Source organism: Gekko japonicus, unplaced genomic scaffold, assembly GCF_001447785.1.
Source record: "Gekko japonicus isolate JY-2015 unplaced genomic scaffold, Gekko_japonicus_V1.1 scaffold429, whole genome shotgun sequence".
Classification (NCBI taxonomy): domain Eukaryota; kingdom Metazoa; phylum Chordata; class Lepidosauria; order Squamata; family Gekkonidae; genus Gekko; species Gekko japonicus.
Window position 1 is genome coordinate 352999 of NW_015161964.1, and position 27539 is coordinate 380537.

The 27539-nt window shown below is 40.7% G+C and overlaps 1 protein-coding gene across 1 annotated transcript in view; it reads right to left on the bottom strand.

Annotated features, from left to right (window-relative positions):
* Window positions 1-27539, bottom strand: part of LOC107126110 (neurobeachin-like) — a 600691-nt gene that overhangs the window by 292903 nt on the left and 280249 nt on the right. Inside the window, 1 exon segment of the mRNA XM_015429619.1 lies at window positions 23905-24071. Within this exon segment, the coding sequence (XP_015285105.1) occupies window positions 23905-24071 (167 nt within the window).

The following is a 27539-nucleotide window of genomic DNA, read 5'->3' on the forward strand; positions in this document are numbered from 1 at the left end:
ATGACAGAGATCAGTTCCCCTGGAGAAAATGGCTGCTTTGGAGGGTAGACCCTATGACGTTATACCTGCTGAGTCCTTCCGCCCCCCCGCCCAATGCTGCCCTCTACAGAATTCACCCCCCAAATCTCCAGGTATTTCCCTCTTTAGAGCTGGCAACCCTACTTTCCCCTCAGTGCCTGTTGGTAGGCAGCTAAGCTTGGTCCTGTCACCTACTTTGGCCTTTGGGAGAAAACACATTGGGGCCAGTCCTGATAGGGTTGCCAACTCCAGATGGGAAATTCCTGGAGGTTTGAGGGATGGAGCCTGAAGAGGGTGAGTTTTGAGGAGGGGTGGGACCTCAGACAGGTACAATGCCATAGACTCCACCCACCAAACCAATCAGTCCCTCATAGGGAACCATTGTTGCCAATCTCCAGGTGAGGGCTGGAGAGCACTCAGAATTACAACTGCTCTGCAGAAGGGAGGACAGAAGTCAGCTGAAGTCAAAGGGGCAGATAATGGTAGGTTGATGGTTAGCTGGGAAGGAGATGGGGTTGCCAACTCCACCCTCCAAACCAGCCATTTTGTCCTGGGTAACAATTGCTGCCAATCTCCAGGTGAGGGCTACAGATCACTCACAATTACAACTGCTCTTCAGGTAGCAGAGATCAGTTCCTCTGGAGAAAACAGTGGACTCTGTCATTATACCCTGCTGAGGTCACCACAGCAAATTGACACTGTTTTCCCAAAGCCAGAGCACTCCCCCAGAGCCTCTTTCTAGATCCCGTTGTACTGTTTTCACAACGGGCTTTACTGCTAGTTTTATATAAGCCTTTAGTTGTTATTAACAAACAAGTCATGCGTCCAACTCTTCCCTTAGGCTGTTTGATACAACTATAAGCACTGTTTTGTTCATAAGTTTTATCAAGATGCACACAGTTTTTCTGTACTCTTAATTTTTTTCCAGTTTATCTACTGAGAGTATCTCTCTGATAAGACTAATAAAAACAAATTGAGGAAGTGTCCTTACTCACTAACTGCAGACATATTTTATTTGTACAAGTACTGCTTGAGATAGATAAAAATTCATACTGTATTTTTTAAATTTGAAAAAAGGTTTTTCTAGCCCTAATAGATTGAATATTTAATATAAAGTCTTGGGCAAGACCAAAAGTCTATGCCTTTCTTCCATACTCTACAGCAGTAACCATGTTAGTTGCAGCCGAAAAGCTTTGTTGCCATGTTAGGTAAAGGTAAAGGTTTCCCTTGTTTGAAAGCCAGTCGAATCTGACTCTAGGGTTGCACTGCTCATCTCCGTTTCCAAGCCGAAGAGCCAGAGCTGTCCAAAGACATTTCCGTGGTCATGTGGCCGGCATGACTAAACGCTGAGGCACACGGAGCGCTGTTACCAGGGGTAATTTCATAGAAAAAGAGCTAGGGGAACTCATTAGCATAACTCATTAGCATATGCCACACCCCCTGACATCAGGGGCCCGGCGGTGGACCTGCAAGGCCAGCGGGAGTGTGAGGAAGCCCCGCCAAGGCCCTCCCTGGCCCCAGGCAGGCAGGGGTGGGGAGAGGCGGGGAGGAAGCAACTTACCCTCCCTCTTCTCCTACCTCCTCCTGGCTGAATGAGGGCTGGAAGCGGGGCGGCCGGAAGGAGGGGGTGGGGCTTCGTCATGTGCCCCGCCCCCTGCACCTCACCCGGGGGAACTGCGTTCCCCCGCGTTCCCCCCCGAAATGACCTCTGGCTGTTACCTTCCCACCAAAGTGGTACCTATTTATCTAATGGCAATTTCTCGCTTTCAAACTCCTAGGTTGCAGGAGCTGGAACCAGAGATGGGAGCTCACTCCATCATACGGCACTCAGGTCTCAAACTGCTGAACTACCGACCTTCCAGCCTGCAATTCTGCGTCTTAACCACTTAAGCCACCGCAGCTCCTTGTTGCCATGTTAGTTGTAGCCAAAGAACTCTTTATGTTATGTTACACATATTTTTCCTGTTATGATGAGTGCCTCCATGTTCTCAGTAGCAAGGTCATACCATTTCTTGGAAACGTGCCACTGCCACAAGTTTTTAAAACCTGGGATCCCCAACCCACTACAGCTATCAACTAGTATCTCTGTACTTCAGATCTGAAATGTACACTATTAACATTTAACCCATATTGCATGGCTCCTTGACATTGGTGTTGGTGTTCTCCATACCTGCTACATAAAATTACAGAAGAGCAAAGATCCAGTCACTGAATCTGAAGAAGTGGACTCCAGACCACAAAAAGCTTATGGTGGAATAAAAATGTGTTAGTCTTTAAGGTGCCATAGAATTCCTGTTTATTTTTTCCCAATAACTGTATCAGCTATAACATAAATGAATTAAGTTATTTGGCATAAGACTGAAGATGAATTTTTTGTAGTGTCATGTTGAGACAGGACCACTTTTTCTACAATTGCAAAATGTATTACAATTTAATGTACTCACATAATTGCATTTAAAAATGTAAGATACAAACTTGATGGACTGCTTTCAACAGTATCAAAGTGCCTAAGAAGAGTACAGAAACATAGTATTTATGTCAACGGGACCCAAAGGCTTAAATAAAATGAAAAGTGATTTATGGAAATGACTAAATCAGCTAAATTTAGACAGATTATAAGCTTCAAGACATGGGGTCATGATCATTGTCTATAAATAGCTCAGTAACAATATAAATGAACTGAATTATTCAGTCAGCTAATAGAGGAAAGAGCTCTAGCCCCAAGCTACGTTAAAGTTAGATGTTTGGAAAAATTAGCAGCAGGAGAAGCTGGCGGTATGATAGATGCTGTTCCTGCTATGAAATCAGGACTTGTATGTGGGTAGACTCATTGATTTCAAATTAGATGCATAAAATTGGGTTTGGAAAGCAGTCTAAAGCAATAGCAAGCATTAATAGGACTGCTATTCAGTAAGTCTGATGAAGTAATCATAGATGTCATAGTCAGTAGGTCAAACAAAATAAGGCATGAAGCCAAAGTCATTAATTGGAGTTATTTTCACAGGAAAATATTGTTCATGTGTTCACTGGGGGTATGACAACTGTAAACTCATGTGGTGCTTTTAATTGTTCTGTTTATTTGGGTTTTAGCCCATCTTATCCATGATGCTTTGGGGCTCATAAAAACTGATAGGATGATACAGGACAATTTTGGTGCTGAGGAAATTGTGCTAAAATACCCTACATCTGAATGTTTCTCTTCTATTTTAGAACATCAAACAACGAAGTAAAAATATTGCCTTAAAATGATGGCATCTTCCTGGCCCAGATGGATTGACAAGAGCAATAACAAACTCAAAATAAAGTACTTCACTTAAAAAATAATATTGTCCTGAAAAGTACACTAGGAATGCATTGGAGAAGACTCTGTTCTATTAAAAGAATCATTTGTTCAGTAAATAACAGCATTTGAAGTAGGACTGTGATATCCCCTTGATAGGGGGAAGAGGGGTGGGAAGATCAGTACAAGCAGTTCATTTCACCACGAAGTAATTATGCTGAGCCAGAATGTTACCATTTATCATGGCTGAAAGATGACACTCACTGTTAGCCAAGGGAAACTGCTACTGAAATGCTTCCATCCAGATCAATACACACCACATTTTTCTCCAGCAAGAAGTAATTATACAACAGAAAACTTCACAATCAATACCCTCTCTTACGTTAACTTATGGTTTGCAGTACAGGCATAAAGGTATAGTACTGTCAAATGTCATCAAGGACCATACTATTCCATTCAGTGTAAGTCTGTATTTCTTATACTCAAAGGGTTTATAGCCTATTTTAGAACATATAAATACTGGGGGACCTTCTAAGGATATGAACCATCTCCTCCATAAGGAAAGAAAGGAAAAGAGTATCATATAACTAACCTCTTAATACACAACTGTAATCGATAGTTAGAACAATGTGAATAATATGAATAATTTGCACAAGGAAATCAATCCATAAGGTTGTTAAACCAAATGTTTCCTTGGGAAAAAAGATGAGAATTTGGGGAATCTTTATGAAACAATAGAAATAAAAACAGCCCTGTCTGATATAGTAAATCTGCCTTAAAAAAAAAAGCTGGCAATAGTTATTCTCAATGCTACTCAAGCAGACTAATAAATTTGGTTTTTAAAATTTGGATGTTTAGATACATATCTAAATCTCCTTTTTAAAAAACAACTGGTTACAAAATGAAGAGCTTGGACTTCTAAACCTATCTAATATATAAGGAAAGGTTAAAGGCCATGAGAAAAATCACTACTTCACTGAAAAAATTTGACATCCAATTTTCAAGCTGATTTATCAGTAGAAAGCTAAAATTGATAGTTTGCCACCAGTAGGTAGCTGGCTGTCTAAGAAAGCTGTTACAAAGCCTTTAGTTTTGATTTAGCCACATAGATCAATACAAACCTATACTGTTTCAATTTTACAAATATTGATTTTCTGATATAACCTCAGTAAAAGAACATATATCATCAGCTTTACTGAAAATAATCTTGAAATTTATTTTACAAACTTTGTTCCATTCAACAAAAGGCACAGAAAGGTCTTGTGAAATTCAGTTTAGATGACAGAATGTAATCATTGGCCAAACAGTTCTCAATAAAATAGGACTGGTTCATTTATACTTTGAATATAGAAACTGCTAATGTTAAGCAAACTAAATAAACTTCACAATTTATTTTGTTAAACACTGAAGGTTCTTCAGCTTTAATTTAATAATTCAATATGTGGACAACCTACATTTTTATTATCTACTCCATCTAGGTACATTTTCCACTGTCACAAAATGAAGCCAGAAAAAATAATACTACCAACAACCATGGTAGAATAGTGACAAGGCAAAACTAAGATCTTATAACTACCCCTTCTATTTACCTACCCACCCACACTTCTTCAGTTTCTGATTAGGATCTTTGCATGTAAATGCTGCCACTGATTCTCTGTCTATGGTGGACTGCTTCTAGTTAAATATACACTTAGATATGCATTTGAGCATGTACTCTAGCACTGTACTCCTGGGAGCATTTGGATATGCACCTGATTATGTCCACAGTTCTTGATGTAACAAGTTATGGAAGTGTGGACCTTCTTAACCTTGGCTGGTTTATAGCTCACTTGTGTGCACTGCAATAGACCCTCACCATTCATGGACTGGTGACTTGTGATTTCACATATTCATGATATACAGCCTTGACTATGAGCTCTCCCCCCACCCACAGTTACAGTGCTGAAAAGCAAGTGACACAGAGCAAAAATGGAGGGGGAAAAGAAATTGGATGCCAGTTCACTTATTGGCATTATTGTATTGTTTCCAACCCGGTTTGACTCTGATCACACCATCATCGTAATCATTACATTAATGTATTTTGCAGGAAATGTGGTTATTTCCCGACTGAGAAGTAGCAGCCCTCCTGCTGATTTGCAGATTTCACTATTTTCAGAGATCCCAGAAATATCCCCGCCCCCACAAATGGAGAGGGTCTACCCTAACTCTCTGCCATTGATACATGTTGACAGTCGAATGGTACAGCCCTCAGTCCCTATTAATGGGGGGGGGGGGGTTCCCTAAGCAAAATCACATTTCTTGTCTCCAAACTAGTACCCATAAAGAGGCACAAAAATAGTGACATACAAGGGTAGTGAAACAATGGCACTTTCAAGTATGTACAGACAGGAGAAATATTAGGAATAAAAGACAATTGACTAATCTTCCTATGGAAAGGTAAGCACTATTTTTGTATTCCTGTATTAATGGCTATATGTGGCTATATGTTTCCAGAACCTATAATATGCATTGTGAAGTATGGCCAGCATATTTTGGTGTAAGCTTTCCCATATCAGAATAACTCAATATATCCTGAATTCACTTTTTCCTGGAAAAAAAGTTAATATGATACTTTAGGCATTCTATTCAACCAACCTATTCTATTAAACCACCAAAGAAAAGAAAGCCACCTTCTAACGGAAAGCATAGTGGCGGTTCTAATAAGCAAGCATACTTAACAACAAAAATCAGACGGCAGATTTATTCTGCTTAAGGGCTTAATATTTTACAGCACCAACATTAATGGAAAAGTTAATGTAGCATTGAAAACAGTGTGTAGCTCAGCTGCTGCCACAGAGCACTTGGATCATGGAAATAATGCATCATGGTTGAATTGTTGTTTCGTTAATCTTACAGAGTTTTAAAAGTTTTTTTTAAGAGTATGCAGGTGCAGAGACTGTTACTAATATCAGGGTTTGGGGGGGAACTAAAATTGCAGATGCATAATATTAAAACACCTTTAAAGGAAAAAGGGAAATTAATCAGATTGTGCTAAAATAATACATGATATAATTTATGAAACTGTTCTACTATACTTACAGCACACTGCCTGAGGGTGGCTTGACCTTTTACTGTCAACCTTTTCTGTTACATTACTTCTGTAATATCACAACTTGGATCAGATATTTTAACATGCTGAAGTTCTGGGCCACTAAAAGATGCTTCACACTACCTGCTGATTTCTACATGAAGGCTCATATCTGAGCAACACCAGCAGAACATTGTTGCATAAAATGCACCCTTTCTATCTCCCCCTTCCCACTGCAGTCTTTCTCAACTGTCATAATTGTGCCCTTATGGGTCACTGGACCAGAGGCACACCATTGAGTTGAAGTGGGGAGCTGTAACTGGAGTGGGACATTGGCAAAAATTGCCCTCACCATCTCCCGTGAGTGAATTACCTAGCACAAACTGATGTATAGTCCATTCCACCTACTTAATCTTCTTTCTGTTTAGGCTATGAGCTTTGGCAGTCTTTCATCCTTTTTATATACTTTGCAGAGTGCCAGAAGATATTTGAATCTTCCCACTCTTCAAACATGACTATTGGATGCTGGAATAGGAATACCTTGACACTTTGATTGTAGCACTGTCTGTCAGGATCATCATGAGGCCATAATGATCTACGCTGAATATGCACTAGGAACTAATCTGGCTGCTTTCCATTCTTGCTAGTTGATTGGGTATGCTGATTTCATAGGAGTCTACTATCTTTCTCCTGAACAGGATCCTGTTTCTGAGACTGGTACTGCATGCTAACTTGTGTCTACTGCTAATTGGTGTCTACTGGTGATCTGAATGTGCATTGGCACCATCAGTAGTATTCCTTTGGTCAGGTGACATGGTCCAGCAACCAGGCACTTCATATGCCATTAAAGGAACCTCTCACTTATTAAGTAGTCCATACAGGCTATCATTACGCCTAGCAGCTGGACTAACTGTTCCTAACCTTGAACTTAGCAGTCATGAGCCAAGAAGACAAAGCTATCATCGATTTATAAATGGTAAAACAGCAGGAAGCAAAGAACAGAAATACACAGAGTTCTCACAATGGAGCACTGAGGTCTCCTAGGAATTTGTATTCATATCTGTTTATTTTTTCATAAGTGTTCTAGAATCAGGGGTGAGAAGAAAAAGGGCCATGTTTGCAGATGACAACGAATTATTCAGGATGGAGTAAACGAGCTGACCATGAGCTGGTGAAGCTTTTTTGCTAGCTGCTCACTCCATTGGGCAGATCTTGAGACAGAATGTTGCAGAGGAAAAACTGCTGGGCCATGTGGCTTTTGGCTAACATGCGTCAAGGTACTTAATGAGATTATCTAAAGGAGTTAATCCTCTCTTTTTAGTTTTGACTAGCTCTTTCTTAGCGGGTGCTGCTTCTTTTTTGCCTTGGTTTATGACCAGGAGAAGGCCTCTCTGAACTAGGCTTACCAAATTCCGGCGGGGGAATTGTATTTCCTGGCAGAAGCCTCGCCGCGGGGACGGCTGCACGTGCTGCATCCGCCGTCGCCAGGATGTGACGCTCCACGTCGCTCTGGCAACAGGGCTGTTTGGAGTCCCGTTGCCAGAGCGACGCGGAGCGTCACATCCTGGTGCTGGCGGGTGCAGCGTGTGCAGCCGTCCCCGCGGCGAGGCTCCTGCCAGGAAATACAATTCCCCCGCCGGAATTTGGTAAGCTTACTCCGAACAGCTTCCTACCAATTGCCCCCCCCCCAAATTCACCATATATAGCTGATATATGTACCAGTGCTTGAGCCACAATATTTTGTACATAACTACTCCTATGATTATTGCCCTGACTAAAACTGGAAACAGCCAAAAAAATTCCTTTGTTTTTATGCATACTTTGAAACTAAAGCGTATGCTGTTTCCTTCCCCAAGCCCAACATGGCTTACAGAATCATAAAATGAAATTATTTAATAAAACATTAAAACATTTCAGCAGGGATTAAAACCAAATCACCAAAATTCAAGTATCTAAAATTATGACGATTTTGCCCTATTGCTCCTGCAGATCTCAGGCTCACCTGAAGAATGTAATGGGTTAATATGTTCTATTTCATACAAACCCAAGCAGTTTTCAATTAATAAGACACCTTTACATGCTATGGCAAATTGAAAGGCTGTGATGGAAGAAATTAGTTTTTTAAACAATAAGTGTCCTACAGTTAGTCCAGTTATCCATGTAGTATTACAGAACCACATTGTTTTCCTCCATCCATCTAATGGCAGACATCTTGACTTAAATCAGTAAAGAAAGCAGATTCAATTTTGCTTTTGATTGACACACACCACCATTCTCATGGCTGATGTTCTTTTCTGACTGGGTTCAGTCAATTTATTTTGATAGATTTCTGGCTCAGTAGTTCAATATGAAACTGCTCACAAGGCTACTGAAGATACTGTCTCAACTTCTTTCAACAAATCCCTTATCTTCTGTTTCAATCTGCAACACAAGCTCTTTGCTCAAGCTGATTCCAAGGTTTTACACTAAAGGCATTAAAATCTGTGTATTTTACAATACCACGCAGAGTCTTGACACATTTCAACCCAAAGATGAGTAATACTAACTACTAAGATTAAAAAACAAAAGTATAACCACACCAGTAATCATTAGACACACACAACAAATATCAGCCATGATCCATCATAGTACATTAATGATTTAGAGTTGGGAGTAAGCAGTGAAGTGGCTAAATTTGCAAACCAGGGAGGATTGTGAGGCACTCCAAAGGGATCTGTCAAGGATGGGCGAGTAAGCGTCAACGTGGCAAATGGGGTTCAATGTGGCCAAGTGCAAGGTGATGCACATTGGAGCCAAAAATCCTAACTATAAATACACGTTGATGGGATCTGAACTGGCAGAGACTGACCAAGAGAGAGATCTTGGAGTCGTAGTAGATAACTCAATGAAAATGTCCAGACAGTGTACAACTGCAATAAAAAAAGCCAACACTATGCTCGGGATTATTAGGAAGGGAATTGAAAACAAATCAGCCAGTATCATTATGCCCCTGTATAAATCAATGGTGCAACCTCATTTGGAGTACTGTGTACAGTTCTAGTCACCACACCTCAAAAAGGATATTATAGCACTGGAAAAAGTGCAGAAAAAGATAACTAGAATGCTAAAAGGGTTGGGACATTTTCCCTATGAAAGGAAATATATGAATATATAGTGCAGAGCATTTTCTATTTGTGTTTGTCAGTGATAACTTCCACTTAAAACAACTAACCTTCATGTTTACCAACCAAATAAACTTATCATCTAATCTACCCTGTAAAATTGTCCCAGAGTAGTTCAGATGAATCAGCTTGTCTCCAGGCTCTTTTTGTAGCAGGAACTCCTTTGCATATTAGGTGACACACCCCTAATATAGCCAATCCTCTAAGAGCTTACAGAGCTCTTCTTACAGGAGCTACTGTAAGCTCTTGGAGGATTGGCTACGTTAGGGGTGTGTTGCCTAATATGCAAAGGAGTTCCTGCTACAAAAAGAGCCCTTGACAACACCTAAATACAAACTCTGTTCTTTAGCTGCTATTTTTGCAAGAGTTGGAATCATCTCCACAGGTCCTCACTTTTTATCAGTTATAGTGGGTACGTATCTGGAGCTAGCATTAAAGAAACAACATCGGTACTCTTACAGAATTGTGGAAAACTGCAGATAGTTCATTGTGAATGACTGCATGACAAACCACTTCACAGTACTCTAAATCCAACACACTTTATTTCTTAAGACATTTCTGTCTGACTGATGAAGACTCAAGTGGTTAACAATAAAACTGCTATGAACCAAAATACATTTAAAATAGCAAATAAAATCAGAACAGCCATAAAGTCAATGTCAGAGAACAATCAGTCACAAAATCAACTGTAATTTAATTTGAATACCTATGGAAACATTATACAAATATATGCCACACCACCTTTTATGACAGCTATAAGGCACTAAGGGGGAGGGCATCTTGAACAGGACTTGCAGCAGCCAGGTTCCAGTGCCTTATCCCCCATGAGAGCTGGTGTGGTATAGTGGTTAGAGAGTTGCGCTAGAACTTAGGACTACTGGGTTTGAACCACAACTCTGCCATGGAAACTCAATGGGTGAAACCGCCACAATCTCTCAGACTACCTCGCAAGGTTGTGGTTGTTTTTTGTGAGGATAAAGTGAAGGTGAGAATGACCAAAGGCCAAAGCTCACAGTGATTGGGATGTAGTCTTCCCACTCTTGATGGGGTGCCACTAATGCTGGTACAATCCATCAAGAGTCTAGGTGTGGTCTTGGATGCCTCCTTAACCATGGAGGCCCAGGTCATGAATATTGCCAGGCTGGCTTTTTCCATCTACATCAGGCTCGGCAATTAGACTCTTTCCTGTCATGACCTGACCTAACCACTGTAATCCATGCAATGGTCACCTCCAGGTTGGACTACTGTAACTTCTTGTACACTGGCCTGCCTTTGAGACTAACCTGGAAGCCCCAGCTGGTTCGGAATGTGGTGGTGGAAGTCCTGATGGGAACGCCATTGACAGCACATATACAACCAGTGCTGCGTCAGCTACACTGGCTTCCAGTGGAGTACTGAGTCAGGTTCAAGGTTTTTGTACTGAACTTTAAGGCCTTGAGTGATCAGGGGCCTGCATATCTTGGGGCCACCTCCTCTGGTATGTCCCCAGGAGAATGCTACACTCTGCGGAAAACAACCTACTGGCGATCCCTGGCCCTAAAGATATCCAGCTGTCCTTGACCAGCCTGGTGGAACTCTCTATCAAATGCCACCAGGGCCCTGTGGGACTTAATGCAATTCCACAGGGACTGTAGGGCAGAGATGTTCCGCCAGGCCTTTGGTTGACGACAGCAATGGTACTCTTCTCCTTTCCTCAATTTTTCTGCTCCCCCCCCACTCGTAAAATTGCAACATAGTCCAGAGTGAGTGAAGAAAAAATATTAATGCCATCTGAGATTCTGTAACTGATATATAGATTTTTTTTTTATTTTAGTGCAACAACATTGTACTATTTAGATTTTTGTTTGCTTATACTTACATTTTGAAACATAGTTGATGAATAGTACATAACTTAAATTTTCTACACTTCATGGAAGCTAATTTAGCAAAAAAAAAACCAAGTGAAATTTAGAAATCCTTATATAGGAAAGGAACCAATATAAGAAATATATTTCCAGAATTAATGTTAATATATAATAACATGTTAATTATGTTATTTGTGTTTTATTAACAATAAACAAGCTGAAATATATTCAGAATATTATTTTGCATTGTCACAAAATATCATGCACATTAAATTGACCTGAATTTTTGTGACTCTTTCAAATAATCAAGGAAATTAGGCAGTTATATGTTACAGCAGACCTAAATAAATCTTACCAACAATAAATGAATATGTAAACACATATTAATGACAGAATGAAGTTTATGCCTGAAGATGAAAATCATTACAGTCTGAAGTTCATCTGTTTTATTGAATTCCCCACTGGGAATGCTAACATGCGAAGGTCACAGGATTAAGTGAGCTGTGATGACAGCAAACATGGTTTTCTGCATATCTGAAAGGGTTTACCAAGGCACTTAAACACCATAAAAATAAGTACTCTGCTATTGCCATAGCAAAGTACTTCACAATACAACACCCCTGGGTAACAAAGCTTTACAATTTAACCAAAAGCCTTTGATAAAACAACAAATGGAAGCTAATTCACCATGCTCAAGGATCAGCACAGCTCATTCCATGACTTCTAAAATTCTTGTGTATATATTACATTATTTTAAGAAATCCTTGTGGGCAGCATGACTTCATAGTTCCCAATAAAACAATTTGCCATGGTCTCTTAATTGGTGCCAGCTAAGGATGTCAGCTAAAGCTGCCATGGTTTGGAATGTGTGGGTTGCTCTCTATGTCCCTCTCCCTCCTCTCATCCCCCTTCCTTCCCAGACTGCGAGTTGTTATCTGCCTAGTGTCCTTGAAGCCTAAGCTCTGCCTGCTCCTCTTCCCGCTGGGAACATAACCATTGCTTTTTGCCCACGTTCTCAGATGGTTGCCTATTGGCTTTACTGTATCAGGGGGTCATGTATAAAGGGGGTATATCTAAAGGTTCTAATCACTATCCCACCATTCCTGACACAAGAGTTCATGGTGTCCTAAGTACTAGCATTCAATAAACTGAAACTTCAGTTTCCGGACTGCTACCAGTGGAGGCAGTGGAGATATCTCGGATCTCTAAAGCTTAAAACACCAAATTTAATCTTCACTTTGTCTGCTAAAGTGCTAGAATTGAGTCAACTGAACTGCAAAGAAGTCTGTTCTCCAAGTACAGGAAGAATGAGTAAATAGCCTGCTATTGATGTTGAGGAGAGTGGGAGATAGACTGGTTGTAAGTAGTATGGAATGTTGGGGTAGGAGTGTTTAGGTTTTTCTGTGGTTTTTATTGCAGCCGAGTATACGACTGTATTTGACAAGTTTTTGTATAGCTGAGTGCGGATGTATGGTTGTATGTCAGTTGAGTGGGTGCAGCACTGGTGGACGGTTGATTTGCTTGTTACTGGCGGTCTGGAGCTGCAGTGTGGACTGGCCAAAAGGTAGCGATGCCAATACAACAGATTCCGGTGCTCTTTGGGAGGGGAAAGTTCAGCGGTGGGTCCAGGCGGTGGAGTACGGGAAGGGCGCTGAGAAACAAAAGAGCTCGGCGCCCTTCCAGCCTGCAACTCATCCCAAAGGATGATGGCAGTGGGGCAAGGATTAGTATCCCCCCTTCGACATTGGTCTAAATTAAATGTTTGGTCTAAATTATCTTGCAATTATATGTAATGTGTTTTATAGTAGCTGTTTGTACGTTTGGCTTAAGACCTCTGGTCAATGAAGCTAATAAACGAAAGGAAAGGAAACTGAAACTTCTGAAGGAACATTGTTGAGTGTTTTGACTGGGAAGCCTGACAACTGGGTGAAATGACAAACTATGGTTGGTTATTTTGCTTACAGAGTAAGATTTTAAACCATAGCTTAATTCTAGATTGGAAACCTGCTTTGTAGAAGAGAAAGCAAACTACAGTTTTTCATTTTGTCCAATTAAGATTACACTGGATTCTTGGGAACTAAGAAGTCCAATATCTGAGCCACACATGATGGTGGAGGAAGAAGCATATGAACCATGGCCTGTTCATTACATCGGACCGATCTTAAAACATTTCTTATGGTATAGACTTTCTTAGGCCAGACCCCATTTTGTCAAAGGTAGGATATATGTCTGATAAAATGGGTTTAGGACCAGAAACATTTATAATTCAATAGATTATTAATCTGTAAAATGCCACAAGGTTACTTGTTTTTGTTTTCTGAAATTTGTCTCATTGGTGTGTTTATCAAGTTTTTAACCTCCTTATATAAAGGACAGTACAAACACTCCCTGTTTATCATTATACTATACAATGCATCAAGGCTGCAATTATGAATGCTAGTATGCTAGTATGAATATAAATTCTTTCAGAAGGTGGAAAAAGAACAAAGGGATCAGCTATTCCTGACTTGATCCTAACAGGGAAGACTTGGTTGATGCAGTGGAACCTATGGGAACTTTGAAGGAAAGTGTACACACAGTGCTAGAACTTCAGAAAAGCTGATTTTATAACAGATTTAGAGAAATGTTAGATTAATTATATAGCTAAGTAATCCTTTCAGAGAAAGTCCAAGATGGGTATAGCATTCTGGGGGGAAAAGAGTTAAAGCACAATTCTAAACAATACCAATGACAATGAAAAGCAGAAAACATCTAAAGAAGCCAATGTAGCTACACAGAAAACTACAGGATGAGTTGAAAATTAAAAAGGGTGTGTATAAGAAATGGAAGGAGGAGCAGGTTATTAGAAATATCTACAATTGTGTAGCCTGAACAGGGTCAGGAATGTTAAAGCTTAAACTGAGCTGAAGCTCACAATGAATGCTAAGAACAAAAAGGGCTTTTCAAACCATACACAAAATAAGAGAAAGGAAATAGAAAACCTCACTGCTCAGTAAGGACAGTGAAAAATTAACAAGTCAGAAAGAGAAGAGGGACTCCTCAGCTCCTCCCCCCCCCCAAATGTGAACTGTTTTCAGCCTTGCAAAAGTATGGTGAGGGGACAGGACTGAAATTCAAAATTACTGAGAAGTTGGTCAGATAACATCAGGCTCCTTAAATATGAGGTCCTGCATTTTGATCCATCCTGTCTCCCATATTATTCCACATCTACATGAAGCCACAGGGATAGATCATCAGGGGACTTGGATTAATATGCCACTAATGTGCAGATGATACCCGAGCTCTTCTCACCTGGGTTGAGTGAATCTGTGGAAGTCCTGAACAGGTGCCTGGAAATGGTAATGGGATGGATGAGGGCCAATAAACTGAAGCTCAATCCCCACAAAACTGAAAGGCTGTTAGTAAATGACAAAGCTGCTCCAGGATTGAGGAGTCAGCTTGTCCTGGAGGGAGTTGCATTGCCCCTAAAGGAGCAGGTTGGTAGCTGCAGGTTCTGCTAGAATCCTGGCCAATGGCTAGAGGCTCAAATCTCCTTAATGGCACATAGTGGCTTTTTAAAGCTTTGGCTGATACACCACCTACAGCCATTCCTTGAAAAGTGTGATTTCCCCATGGTGATTCATGCTCAGATTACATCCAGGTTAGTTTACTACAATGTGCTCCACATGGAGCTGCCTTTGAAAATGGTCCAGAAACTAAGTTCTGCTTATTTAAGCCATACCTTCAGAGATGAGGTGGGAGACAGGTTCCCCCCCCCCCGCACAGTGGCACCTCAACTATAGAATATCCTTCCCCTTCAGGCTCACCTGTTGCCTACCCTACTGTCTTTTAGGTGCCAGGCTAAAATCTTTCTATTTACCCCTGCTTTTAATTAAGTGGTTGATATTTTAACATCATTTTTATAGAGTGTGATCACACACACAATTAGCCGCGCCATAGGGGCGAATGCCGGGCAGCTTTAAAGGGCGCGATCAGACATGAACATCTGGAAAGCGCCCCGCACCTCTCGGCAACCCGTTTTACTCCGCCACAGAAGCAGAGTAAAAAGACACCAGAGAAATTCCGGTAGCAAACGGGTTGCTACGGGCCACAGACGGACTTTCCTGTCTGATCACTCCAGCATGCTCTCATGGCGTCGGGATGGTCTGATCAGGCCATCTCAACTCCATGCCGTTCCCCCCCCCTCTCAGTATGTGCATCATCGCACATGCCATAGGGAGCCCTCCGTGCTGAGATGCGAAGCATCGATTCCTTGTTTAAGCGCATTGGGAACAAATGGCCAAAAAAACCCAACCCTGACTCACCCACGGTTGTGTCTGCCCCCACAGCTTCAAAGGATTGTGTGACTGCACAACTGCGGGTCAAATTCCTCCGGCAGAAATAGCCTAGCTTCCCCCCTGCGTTATCTTACGCGTGTGACCACCACCATAGTCTGCTTTTGAGCCCGAAAACTGTTTTGAGGCTCTTTTAAAGCTATTCATTGTTTTATGTTCTGGTTGGGTTTTTAATACTCGGACTTTAATAGTTAACTTTTATTGTGCTTTATTTTGCATACCACCTCAAGCAGGTACTTTGGAGAAGTGGTACAGAAATTTTCTAAATAAGTAAATGCAGGAAAATTGGAACAGGTTTGTATAGTCAGGAACACAAGTCCTACATGGAAAGGTTGAAGAACTGAGTATGTTTAGCCTGAAGAAGAAAAGATTGAGAGAAGATGTTACAGCACTCTTTGCATAGTTGAAAGGCTATGAGATTGTTCTCTGCTGCTTTGAAGAGCACAACTGAAATCTAAAGTGTTGAAACTATGATCTGGATTGCCTGCAGTGAGCAGTTTTTGGACTGGATAGCCTATAAGGCTCTTTCCAACTCTATGATTCTAAAAAACTCTTAGGATATGTTTTTATCAAGGCAACATAAACCTGTTATGTTTCCAAATCTCATGGAGCTTTGCTCTTGGGCTTAATTTCTCTTCTTAATTTACATTTTGTCAGTGTCAATATGGAACCAAGCTTCCTTTTGAAATCAGTAAGTGCTTCATCACAATATTATGTTGGCATGATGTGGTCTCCAATGAAGTAATTAGCTGGGTTCTTTCATTCATTTAATGTCTACTAGATATATTTGGTAAAGATTTTCAAGAGCAGTGTAAACAGAATTGCCAGAGGTTTGTTGCAATGAAGTACGGTTAATAACTGTTCCAGTCATTTGGCACTATGTCTGACACAGATCTTTCCTACACTAATATTTCAATACCAAATTTAATGACTGAGACTTCAAAATTTCCTTTTTTTTTCTTCAGAGAAGACTAACCATTCTGTTCCAAAAAATGAACTGGAGGCTAGTGGACTAACATTTTATTCTGGTTACGATCCCCACTGAGCCAGGCTCAGAACCATCAAAGGAGGAACTGGATGAACTGGAGGAATAGAAAGAAACACATCTAAGGTGGCTCAGGGAAGCCCCAGCAGGATTTCCCTCAGACCCAGAGCCTGAGGCTCCTGAGGCTACACACCAATAGCTTGAAGTCAAGATCTCAGCACTGGAAGACACAGTAGCTTCTCCAGATCAAGTGACAGCTATTCCTCTGCCAGCCTTCCATGCTGTCACTGCCCAACAGGAGCAGAGACAGTGGGCCCATCCAGTGGAGATACAGCACCAGGCTTCTAGCCTGCACTCCAACCTTTAAGCCAGACCATTGCTTCAGTGGACTTAATCCTTTGCAGGATTCTGGCCTCAGTTAAATCTTGACAAGATAAATCCCAGGTGCTGCCTTCGGGACAGATAGGGCTGTTCCCTCTCAGTCTGGTGAAGCCTTGAGGTGGGAGCAGAATCCTGCTGATCAACTGGCTCACAAAACTTCTTGTGCTTGGTCTCCACCTCCTATGCTCCAGCCCCATGCTCTATGCCCCAGACTACCAAGGAAGATGCTACTCCTAGGAAAACCCTCCACACCAAGGCACCTAGACTCAGAACACTTCCTCTTAAGATTTTGTGGACTACAGCCCTTTTATTTAGATGCAAGAAGAGGGCTTTAGTCCATGAAAATTTATGCTAGAATGTTTTGCTAGTCTTTAATGTGCCACTAGGCTCCTGTTTGTCTTTGCTCCATGAGACTAAGACTACCGCTCTGAAATCATTTTGTTTCATTCAGAGATAACAGTAATCACTCAAGGACTGTTTCGTTTTGGTATTTTATAGATAATTTATTTGGAACCTTATCTTACTGTTGCCTTTTTAAGCTTCTTATTCTTTCTATAGTCTTCAATTGAATATTCAGTTTCACTTTTTAGCTGGGATTTACTTAAACTCAACATTTCTGCTAGAATCATTCCTAAAGATGTTATTTTCTTAGTTAATCTGGCAGCATGTGTTTCATCTGACATTTTATTTGACAGCTTTTTCAATATTCAGCATCTTGCCCTGCTTAGGATGGGTTTGACTATAGTTGTTATTTCTATGTGGCTTCCTATACCTGTTTGTGAAGGTTTTTCTTGATCTTTATACTTCCTTTCCTTTCTGCAGGATTGCTTCTAATCACTTCCTTTTAATCATTCTCTCATTTCATATCTCAGCTTCACACTAGTCCAGGAGTACTCACTCAGTGGCTCAATACCCACATTTGATATAGTGGTTAAGAGCAGCAGGACTCTAATCTGGAGAAACGTGTTTGATTCCTTGCTCCTCCACATGAAGCCAGCTGCAGGACCTTGGGTCAGTCACAGCTCTCTCAGAGCTCTCTCAGCCCCAACTACCTCACAGGGTGTTTGTTGTGGGGAGAGGAAAGGGAAGGTGTTTGTAAGCCACTAAGACTCCTTCGAATAGTGAAGGGCAGGGTATAAAACCAATTCTTCTTCTTTCCCATTTCACCTCTGGCTCTTTTGGTTTAGTTTTGTTTTGCATACAACAATTAAGTTAGTGAAATTTACTTCTGTTGCATTGAAAATGTATCTATAGTTATATATTTAATATTAATAATTATAACTAATGTGTGTGTTTGATGGGGTGATAGGTAGGGCACGCAGTAGTCTTGTGGCTCTTTTGGCTGATGCTGATTGTGAATGTAGCTCACTTTAAGCCATGGCATGAGTACCACTGCACTAGCCTCTGTCAGTCAATGGATGCTGTTGTTCCCAGACAAAATATTTGAGCTTCCATAGATTTTTCTATTTAGCACGGATATGTAGTTCACTGTTATTAAAGGTACCACTAAGTCAATTTTCCTAATTTTTTTTGGGGTGGGATATCAAATATTATAGACTAGGAAAAAGACCCTTTATGGAAATAAATACAACGGCCTCTAGAAAGAGGCTCTGGGCGGGTGCCCTGGCCTTGGACACTCAGTGTCAATTTGCTGTGGCGACCTCAGCAGGGTATAATGACACTGAGTCCACCATTTTCTCCAGAGGAACTGATCTCTGCTACCTAAAGAACAGTTGTAATTTTGAGTGATCTCCAGCCCTCACCTGGAGATTGGCAACGATGGTTCCCCAGAAGGGACTGGTTGGTTTGGAGGGTGGAGTCTATGGCTTTGTACCTGTCCGAGGTCCCACACCTCCTGAAACCTCACCCTTTCCAGGCCCCAGCCCTCACTTCTCCAGGAAATTCCCACCTGGAGTTGGCAACCCTATCTCCTTCCCAGCCAACCATCAACCTACCTTTATTTCCTCTCACTCTTCAGCTTTCCACCCCCCACACACCTGCAGCCTCTCCCATGCTCTGAAGCCCTGACTGCTACGTCACATTGGCTGTCATATGGGGGCCACTTCAGCAGCATATAAGGATACAACGCCCACCATTTTCTCCAGGGAAACGGATCTCTGCCATCTGGAAAGCAGTTGTAATTCTGAGTGATCTCCAGCCCTCACTTGGAGATTGAACAAATTTTACCTCAGAACAGAAAACTGTTTAGAATGTTAGAGGCAAAAGCCAATCAAGTTGCATATGCAAACGACCTCTGTGTTCCGAGGCAGAGGCCAATGAGGCAGCATATGCAACTAACCTCTGTGTTCTGACTGGCTGTGGGGGTGAGAGGAACAGCAACCTGTTTAGAATGTTGGAGGCGAGACTCAAGCAATGCTGCCAGTGGATAGGGACAGATTCTGAGTGACACACCAGGGTGCCAACCAATTCCAGAGCGTGTGGAATGTTCTAGAGAAGTGTCACCACCATTCGGCTTTTATATATAAGGGAGATAAGGGATTTATTCTACTTTGTGTCCAAGAAGTGAAGGAAAACCTACACCATTGCCTTTTTAGTAATTGTATATGTACAACAGATCTATAAAACAGGATATGCTAAGAGAAAGTCACCAGCTAAAAGTCACTCACTGATCTTCAATACTGTGCAGGGATTTGAACCTCTGGCCTCCTCAGTGAATCTTCCTAACAAGCACAATATATTAGTTATTTGGTAAAATTTAAAGGTGTTTCCTTGGTTTGGGGGAAGTGGTCACATTCAAAATCTTCAGGAGAAATGCAAAACAAGTTCTGTAGATAGTCTTATATGTATCCTAGATCTAAGACTAGATCTAATGGGCTTATTACAGGAGTGTATATTTCAGTTTAACATTTGGAAAAGCTTCCTAATGTAAGAGTAACTCAGAACCACTTACTGAGGGGAAAAGGCTAGAAAGGCATCTTTATCTCTAGGTTTGGGTTTTCCAAGTTCCAACTCTAGGACTTTTTGACATATCAAAAAGAGTCTTGTAAAAGCCTATCACCTCAATTTAACTAAAAATGCAGTATCAAATTACATTAAATTATGTAAAGGCCCAAGGGAAACAGATGAAAAATGTATTTTAAACCAGGTATCATGTTCAAATATTCTTCTGGGTAACCTCAAGTGAACCACATTACTGTAGTTTAAACAGAAGGTCATGAAAGTACAGAAAATTATCGCGGACCTTCATTTGAGTGAAGGTGATAATCTCTGGAACCATAAAGAGATCACAAAAAGCTGATAATCTCTGTTTTAGACACAGATAGAATTTTGGACATTTTATGATAGATGATAACTGACTATGACCTATATCCATAAATCTATTGAAAGTTAAAGATGTTTTCAGTTCTGTGATAGCACTGAACTTGAAGTTTTTCAGGGTTCAGCTCTAAAACTTTCTGAAAGAACCTCTATACCATTCTCAAAGAGATCCACAAGGAACATGACCATAAACCAGGAACTGTGATAGAGGACAGATTTACTGGCCTGATTGGGCATCAACTGGAGAGCTTTTTTTTTTTTTTTAACAGACTAAACCTTAAAAATGGTAAGGCACTGTTCCAAAGTATTACTAGTATTTGGATTAAATTAAATTTAGGAAATATTTTAGATTTTACAGCATTTGAGGTTGTTGCTGACGTCAGAAGATAGTTTTCACTCATTCAGAGCAGTTAAACTGTAGGAATAACCAGTAGAAAGATTGGATAATTTTGCCTTACAAAATAAGTCTGAATGATGCCCAGCCCTACTCATCAACCATCATCAACAACAAAATTAACAACTTAACAGGAAAGTTGTTTAAAAAAACAGAGTGATTCTGTCTTTGGTGTTTAAAAAAACAACCCAGAAAGCTATTGCCAGGAATATATTTCAACATTGTAACACCACCACCAAAAGGCCATACTCTGAGCTTCCAATTTAATTTTATAAATGGGCACAACCAAATACGGCCTTCTCCTGGACAGCTAGCAGTCATGTACAGGTGAGAATTTAGATGCAAGAAAACTGACTGAGACTCGCTTCAGGTAAGACTATAAGGATACTGGTTAGCAAGGGCAGTAACTGTGCCAGACAGCCTCATTTGACCTTTTGCTTGGTGCTCCCAGAACAGAAGTTGCTTCTAGTTCCCAGATACAAATTGTGAAATGAAGAACATCAGTCACATGCTACCCTCATCATATATCAAATTTCCATAGAAGGCCCCAACATGAGTATCAAAACATTCACGCAGGGCTAGGGCCACGCAGGGCTAGGGAAAAGGTTACTGCAAACCCAGGGAACTCTCCAGGTCTGCAGAAAATAAACCAAGGGGTTAAAAACTTCCCCAAACACCTGAGCAGACATCATAAGTTAAAAAAAAACAAAACCAAAACAGAATGCTGATAGAAATTGCACAAATTATGTCAAGATCTCAAATACCATTTGGGGGTTGTTACAAGTGTAATTTGAAATTTTATGATGGATTTGGTGCCCTTTTCAATACATCATGTGAAACAATGTTCACTCTTTACACAGAAAAGATCACTACCTCCCTCCAGCAAATTCGTCCTTATAGCTGATGCAGGTGGACTTGGAGACGATGTTTGCTGTTGCTTCTTAGCAAATGAGATGTTGGAAGATTACACTGTGAGATCTCAGCCACCATTTTGGGGTGGCTATGCAACCCCAGAAATGAACTTCAAGATCTCCTGCCTGGAATGAAATGTACTGTTTTGTAGTGGAGTTATAATACTTTAGAATGCATTCAGCAGGGGGAGGCCAGGGAAGGTTTCAGAAGCTACAAGGTGAGGTCTCAGGAATACGAGGGGAGAAACGAGAGCCAGGAGATGGGAGAGTTAGTAGGGTCAGCAAGAGAAGAAATGAGTAAAAGCAAATAGGGTGGATCTAAAAGACATGATACAAGAAAAAAGAGAGAAGGAATCAGGGGAATTAGTGTACCAAACTTTAATAATTAATTTAAAAAGGGGGGGGAAGTGGTAAATTGGATAAGAAGTTAACACTGTTATCTGCTGTCACAGCCTTGATTGTTCTTTGGTTCTAAATTCTGTGACTAGAATATTTTATGTGAATATATAGCCTCTTATTTTGCTTTATTCTGGTTCCATGAATGAACTTATATTTTAAATTTCTGCAATTTTTTGAAAAAAAATATTCTGCTTCCATGATTTAACTTCTAAAAAAATAGATTACTTGGAAGATCTGCCATGAATGGAAAGAGTAAAGAATAGGTATGTTGTAAAATACAGGGTCAGATAAGCATATGGAGCAGAGGTCCATCAGTGGCTATTAGCCACAAGGTATAGATAGGGGCTCTGGGGCAAGTGATGCTCTGTCTTCTTGGTGCTAGGGGGGGTCAACAGTGGGAGGGCTTCTAATGTCCTGGCCCCACTGGTGGACCTCCTGATGGCACTGGTATTTCTGGCCACTGTGTGACACAGAGTGTTGGACTGGATGGGCCTTTGGCCTGATCCAACATTGGCGACTCTTATGTTCTTATGTTAAAAGTCTACTTCAGTGGTTCTCAAACTTTTTCAAGTTGGACCCACTTGTGACATTTGTGACCTTCTTGTAAAATAACTTCGTGATCTGTTGTACATTATAGTGAGGTAACTTAAATTTGCTATGGACTGTGTTCTCAACCTGAGCTGTGACCTTCCTGATATGCACATTGTCCGATGCATTTACCAATGCAAACCACATTCTGTATTTTAGGTGAACCTCCTTCCACAGTTTTGGCTGAAAAAACAGGATTCTGCAAGGAATGATGAAGGAGTAGGAGAAAAAAAATGGCTGGAAATTTCCTCTGCTTACATAGTTTTTAAAGGCCAATACTGGGGAAAATGAAGGATAGGTGGGCTAGTTGTCTCAACCACCACCTGCCCAGGGATGAATATTCTGTCATATTTTTATCTCACATCCTACTAAAGAGTACATGGTTCTTCCTTTTTCATATTATTTCACCCCAGTGCTGTGAGGTAGCTCAGGATGTGAGAGAAACCAGCACCACCAAAAGGCATCAGCTCAGACAGACACAGACTCTCAGTACATAGGTCTGGAAGCTGCAGGATATATGCTATACCTGTTGGCAATCACACTGCCACAGAAGCAAGCTGAGACCATGGTGGTATTGAGAGAACCATGAGCTAGGGGCTTGTCTCAGAACCAGGTAGCAGCACAGATCTAACAAATAAATAACTTAGGCAACAGGCATAGGGTACCACACATATTGCCTCCCATACTGTAGGGGTTTGGCTTGGTCACAAAACCTCTGCGTGCAACACTCACCTTGTGTTTGGCATCTGGCAGCCTTTGCCTATCCGAGAAATAAGCTGGGTCACAGGTTAAATGAGGAGATGAAGAGAGAACACAGCAGTAAGTCTTCCCCTTTTTTCTTTTTTTTTTGGCCACTGGGAAGAGGCCTCCTCTTCCCTCTTGGCTTGGTCTCCTGACACACTTTTAAGAACATGCAGAGTTGAGAACCACTTGTCTACCTTAAGATCACTTTGGATTCTAAGGTGTTGCTTAGAGTTTCTCAGTTTTTTTCTCCACTGACATAGAATCAAGAAATTTTGCTTTTAAAAAAGCTGTGATTCTGTGGTGTAGAAGTTAACACTGCATAACTGATGTGCCCTGTGATGGTTGACAATCTTAAATGTTTCATTCTGTAATAGGGTATTCCTTTGACACATGTTGAGTTGTGTGATCATGAGTGAATGCTGGAGAATCACATCACAGTTCTGAAAGCTTACTATAAAGACGACAGATCCTGCTAAAATACCAGGTCATATAATTATGTTACAATGATTAAAAACGTACCTATACGAGACAGCTCCCCAAGCACCATGCTTATTCGTTAGGATATTCAGTATTTTTTGTTTCAGCTGATTGGCTGTAACATGATCTCGGTGTTTGGCAGCACTGATAAGATGGTCACACATCTTTTCTTCCTCTCTTCTGTCAGCAGCATATTGGGCACACTGTGACTAGAAAGGAAAAAAAAACACATTTTTATTGTTCCAGTAAGAGCTTTAATTTGCTTACATAAATGTTTCCCCTTTTGCCATTTCTAAAGATATTATGAGTCTTCATTACGTTTGATTAACTGAATTCTTTTACCAAAAACTTCAATAACCACACAAAGTATTCTACAGTTAAAGGTGATAAAACACTGGATTGGATCCAAAGAACAATCAGTAGGGCTCTAATTCCGTACATTACACAGACCCACCCCAAGCCACCTAAACTCTGCTCCTAAGGATCATGGGAATAGCTTGGGAAGCAATGTGGGGGCCCCAGCAACTTGAGTGAAAAGAGAGAAATTGTGGACACAGACACCCTTTGTGCAAGCGTCTTCCACTTGTATAAGGGCACCTTTACACCAAACTCAATGAAACAACATATTAAACATGTCAACATACATGACCAAGAAATTCCTTTCAGAACTCTGATAATCGAAAGAGGTTCTCTGTGTGGTCTAATGGGTTGCTATTCTAAGACACAAGACTGGTCATTATTGACACTGACTCTGTGCCTTTTGTATTCTTGTTTGGAATACTCGGAATATTACATTTATTAGCCTCCAAATCCTTAGGTTTTTAATATACAAATATATAATTTATTATGTAAACAATAATGAAGGGAATGCAATAGTCAAATATAGGAAGAATATTTAGATGTTCCAAATTAACTTATCTTTTAAATTTGGAAACTTTTTTTTTGTATTTTTGCCATTTTGTGTGTGTGTGTGTGCCCGTGCCTGGAAGTCATGGTAACCTCTGGCGACTCCTTCTGGGGCACAGAGGACGTTCAGAGAGGTGGCTTGATAGCCTGCCTCTGGCCTCCCAGCCATGGTATTCTCTGGAGATCTCCCATCCAAACATTTGCCAGGATCGGCCCTGCTTAACTTCCAGAATCTTGACAGTATCAGGCTTGCCTGGGCTATCCAGATCAGGGCTATTTGGAAACTTGTTTTAATTTAGACATTATTGTGTCATGTTATAATCTTGGGATTATTTTACTAATTATTTTGTTTCAGTAATAATTGTGAACCAATCTGAAATTTTAGTATACATAAAGGAATAACAAAGCTGTGTGTATTTTACTGTGTGCTTCCATTTTATGTGAACAAAATTAAATACTGCACATTTTACTCATTTTTGAAATAGGCTTCAAAAAGGCATTAGAGGGTTAATTCATTTTTCAATTTATCTTCTTGTACAAAGAAGCACCAATTAGTACAATGATCTTCTTCAGTAATGAGGTTAATATTTCATCAGCTCATTGGACAGTTAAATCAAATTTTCATTTTTCAAAATGAGCAATTATAGATGCTAACAGAATGAAAGGATTTTGTGTGAAACAGTGTTTCTTGAATAATTGGACTTTCTCAATAACATTCATATAACAAAAGTTCCTACTAGACTAATCTTTATGTTGAGTGTGTGCGCATGCCCCCCCACACACACTTTAATTCTTAATACTGTATTAAACTATAAAGGTGAGTCAAAAGGCTACACGGAATTTAGCAGGATTACTTAAGCAATGAAGTTTTTTTCATGAAGTGAATAACTGTTAAAATGTAAAACAAAAATCTTTTGAATCTACCATGCATAACAAGCAAGAAGTAGTCACACATCTTTAACTCTCCAAATCCTGTAATTGTGTGCGTATCCAATTTTTACAGTTAGGTAGGGATCTAAAGAATAATGTACTGAAGTACTCTTATAAGCACACTAAGAAATTTAACATTTGTGCTGCCAACAGCAGCTTACCAGAGAATCTTCCTGATCTTGTGAAACAGCTTTTCTTGAGGCTCAAAGGGCTACAGTAGGAAAGGTACCTCAGAAGATTGGGTACACACTCAGAATCTCTGCCTGTGGATCTTTATATCTCATTCCTCCAGTTACTTTGTTAAAAATCATATATCTTTCCTGGCAAACACATATTTTGACATATTAAGGTGACAATAAAATATGAAAAATATGAATTTCATGTTAGAGAAAGGTCTTGGTTTGCTTACTAGAAAATTGACTTAAGGTTTCCCCTTAAGGGACGTTGGTTAATATTCTAAATTATATTTGCTAACTGAAGCTGGAAGTTAATTGAATATTCTTATTTTGTCTAGAGTTCTGACAGATCTTATACCACAACAAATTCTTCAAAGGACAGATAACTCAATCTTCTACTGTCATCTTAGGTTACAATATGATGCTCTGATAAATATCAAATGTTATTTACTGTTGAAGCAATATTAAACTTTACTTTGACATACACACTTAATTGTAAATGTGATTTTTAAAAAAACCCAACACTTTAACTCAAAATATCCAGAATATGCTTGGTAATAAATTTGTTACACTCCCATGTGACAAGTGACTGATGTCTGGGCTGACAAATGAAGTAAAGGTATTATGTACTGAGAAACAAAATATCAGATATAAGGACTAGTTGTCAACAAAATAAAAATAATTTTAAAAAATATAAAATTGTATACATTATTCCAGAAAGCTGCCTCTCTCACACTAATCCATTTTTCTTTGGGGGGGGGTAGCCTATTGATCATATATATATACACAAACACACACACACACACACTAGGAATAAGGCCCGTTGTGGAAATAAATACAACGAGGTCTAGAAAGAGGCTCTGGGAGAGTGCTCTGGCTTTGGGCAAACAGTGTCAGTTTGCTGTGGTAACCTCAGCAGGGTATAATGACAGAGTCCACTGTTTTCTCCAGAGGAACTGATCTCTGCTACCTGAAGAGCAGTTGTAATTTTGAGTGATCTCTAGTCCTCACCTGGAGATTGGCAACAATTGTTACCCAGGATGAAATGGCTGGTTTGGAGGGTGGAGTCTATGGCATTCTACCTGTCTGAGGTCCCACCCCTCCGCAAACCCCAACCTCTACAGGCTCCACCCCTCAAATCCCCAGGAATTTGCCAGCCTGGAGTTGGCAACCCCATCTCCTTCCCAGCTAACCATCAACCGACCATTATCTGCCCCTTTGACTTCAGCTGACTTCTGCCCTCCCTTCTGCAGAGCAATTGTAATTTTGAGCGGTCTCCAGCCCTCACCTGGAGATTGGCAACAATGGTTCCCTATGAGGGACTGACTGGTTTGGAGGGTGGAGTCTATGGCAGTGTACCTGTCTGAGGTCCCACCCCTCCTCAAACCTCACCCTCTTCAGGCTCCATCCCTCAAATCTCCAGGAATTTCCCATCGGGAGTTGGCAACCCTATCAGGATTGGCCCCAATGTGGTTTCTCCCAAAGGCCAAAGTAGGGGACAGGACCAAGCTTAGTTGCCTACCAACAGGCACTGAGGGGAATGTAGGGTTGCCAGCTCTAAGGAGGGAAATACCTGGAGGTTTGGGGGGTGGATTCTGTAGAGGGCCGGGCAACGGAGGCATCGGCCTTCCGTCGCCCGCCTTGCCCCCCCAATCTTGGCCCGGG